Source organism: Blastomyces dermatitidis (genome assembly GCF_000003525.1).
Source record: "Blastomyces dermatitidis ER-3 genomic scaffold supercont1.12, whole genome shotgun sequence".
NCBI classification, from domain to species: Eukaryota; Fungi; Ascomycota; class Eurotiomycetes; order Onygenales; family Ajellomycetaceae; genus Blastomyces; species Blastomyces dermatitidis.
In genome coordinates this window covers 354,731-357,382 of record NW_025544785.1, presented here as the reverse complement: position 1 = coordinate 357,382, position 2,652 = coordinate 354,731, and the positions used below count along the sequence as shown (strand labels likewise).

The 2,652-nt window shown below is 34.8% G+C and overlaps 1 protein-coding gene across 3 annotated transcripts in view; it reads left to right on the top strand.

Moving 5' to 3' along the window:
• Positions 1-1,915: 1,915 nt before the first annotated feature.
• BDCG_08734 overlaps positions 1,916-2,652 on the top strand; it is a gene marked incomplete at both ends in the record, with an annotated part of 2,724 nt that continues 1,987 nt past the window's right edge. For 2 of the 3 annotated variants that reach the window (XM_045424522.1, XM_045424521.1), the window contains 3 exons: positions 1,916-2,049; positions 2,096-2,193; positions 2,258-2,638. In XM_045424522.1, the coding sequence (XP_045282664.1) occupies positions 1,968-2,049; positions 2,096-2,193; positions 2,258-2,638 (561 nt within the window). Of the gene's footprint in view, positions 2,050-2,095; positions 2,194-2,248; positions 2,639-2,652 lie in introns of all 3 variants that reach the window. The other variant, XM_045424520.1, reaches the window with a different exon arrangement.

Here is a 2,652-nt window from a genome sequence, read left to right as displayed (position 1 = left end):
ATCTATATCTGATTTAGACTGATCACTGAGATCATGAATTTCACATTTAATTTCATTTAATCTGATCTTATACATTTCTTGGCATAAATCTCACTGAGACTAGACTGGCCGCTGAGATCATGAATTTCACATTTGGTCTCATTTGATCTGATTCCATACATTTCTTGGCGTGAATCCTGCTGGGACTGACTATCAAAAAAACATGTAAAGTGACTATATATCAGATCTTAAAATGAAATCATGACTTGAAAAAAATGAGAAAGTGGTCTCATTTGGTCTCATTTAGTCTCATTCTTAGCATAAAGTTACTATTTTTAGACATTTTAAGGTTTTTTTTAGACTATTTTTAATTTTTTACAAAGTAACACTTTTTGATAACACTCAAATGAGATTTAAAGTCATTTAAAGCAATAAAAATAATTTAAATTGAGAAGTGAAAATCATGGTCTCATTTGAAAAATGTGATAAGAGTAGACAGTAAGTCTCACTGAGACAGTATGAAACTACTATCTAATGTTAAAACTGTGTAATGAGATCAGTCAAATTGATAATAAAACTATTAAAAAATCTGGTCCTGGTCTCAGACACGGTCACACGGTCAGTCTAACTGAGACTAGTCATTAAAAAAACATGTAAAGTGACTATATATAAGATCTTAAAATGAAATCATGACTTGAAAAAAATGAGAAAGTAGTTCTATTTAATTTCATTTAGTTTCATTCTTAGCATAAAGTTACTATTTTTAGAAATTTTAAGGTTTTTTTTAGACTATTTTTAATTTTTTTAAAAGTAACACTTTTTGATAACACTCAAATGAGATTTAAAGTCATTTAAAGCAATAAAAATAATTTAAATTGAGAAGTAAAAATCATGATTTTATTTGAAAAATGTGATAAGAGTAGATAGTAAGTCTCACTGAGACAGTATGAAACTACTATCTAATGTTAAAACTGTGTAATGAGATCAGTTGAATTGATAATAAAACTATTAAAAAATCTAGTTCTGATCTCAGATATGATAACACAGTCAGTCTAATCTGATTACATCTTTAGATTAAAAATTACACTGATTTCATAATAATTAAGTAAGTAACTTTGTATATTCTTAAACTTTAATAAGACTGAATATATAATATTAAGTGAAGCTGTATATAAAGTAATATAATTAAGAAGTATGATAATAAATCTGAGCTTTATTAAAGTGAAAGACTCTTTATTAATTAAAATAAATAATAAGAAAGTAATTAATCTTACTACAGTGCAGCAGTGTCTGTAATCACTATAAAAAGTAAGTATATTAATATCTGATTTTATTACACTTAGAGTTAGTTGAATAACAGTATATTCTTGACTGATTACATTTTAACTGAGGAAATAGTAGTAGATGAATTGACTAAACTCTTGAATATAATTTCATTTCATTAATTTCTTGATTTACTAGATTTTATAGATGAAGAGAGATGAAATATTCAAACTCAATGTGAATAGCATGATATGAATGGATTTGAGAATGACATAGCTAGATTTGCAAGAGGTGTTTGATCCTTTTTATGGCATTTGAGATCTTGCATTGCAATGCGAGGGGGGCTGTAGCAGCGTCCGCCCCAGTGGCGTTGCCATAGCGATCGCTCCGCCTACACGTGATCTCATATGTAATATAAATATAGCTAGCTCTTCCCACACGAATACAACAGATTAACCATCCCACAGAGAGAGGGTTATCACCCGCCGACCCAAAGTTCTCACTCCTGAAAGTTGGGCAAGCCCAAAATAGCTTTTGCGGTTTTCACATGCTACCCCTAATCAGGTTAACTCGCCCGAGACGACTAGGAAAGGTGACTCACAATATCCCTAGTTCTGGGGTTCCAGTATGCTGAAGACACGTCAGTTATTGTAGCTGCTCTCCCCTCAGCTAGCCTTCCGCAGCAACGCTTCTCTTGCTAGAAATAACCATTTCCCATCTTCATAATGGCTCGTCATCAAATGATGCCCAGTATCGAGTGTCAAACGCCGATAGTCGCCAGAAAACACCTGGCACCCGAAGCCAAAGGTAATATCCAGATTATTTTACTGTATTCTAGGCTGACTTGTTATAGGGAAACAAGCTAAGCGAGTTAAGAGAGAACCACAGAAACAGCAACCGAAGTACTACCGCAGGAGCGTGCGGCTAAGCAATAAAAAAGCCCTTACAACTGTATGTGCACTTCTTCGGCTGTATGACTGAGTGATATGATATCGATGTGACGGAGATATTGCAGGACTCTCCCACCCGCATCCACAACCGAGAACAGAATACAAAACCGAATGATAAACGGCCCTGTGAAGATCAAGCGCGCTCCTCCCCAAAGCGACCCCGCTCGTCTACGAGCTTAGCCATTGAATATCCTTTTGTAGAAGAGCAGCGTGATATTGCCAACTGGAAGAAGGTTGACCTGATCGGATATTGGTGCAAGAACGATCGCTGGCCTATAGAATATTTTGAAGCACAACCTGGACAGATTGAAAATATGAGCCACCTTCTTGCAAAGAAAAAATCAACGGCTTCTCTTCGCCGCAAGAACTCAAATTCAAGTCTTGTTACAGGCTCCAACACTCCTACTGATCAAGAGTCAAGAGACGGAAAGAGTGCAAGTACAGAAGTGCTACTTATGAA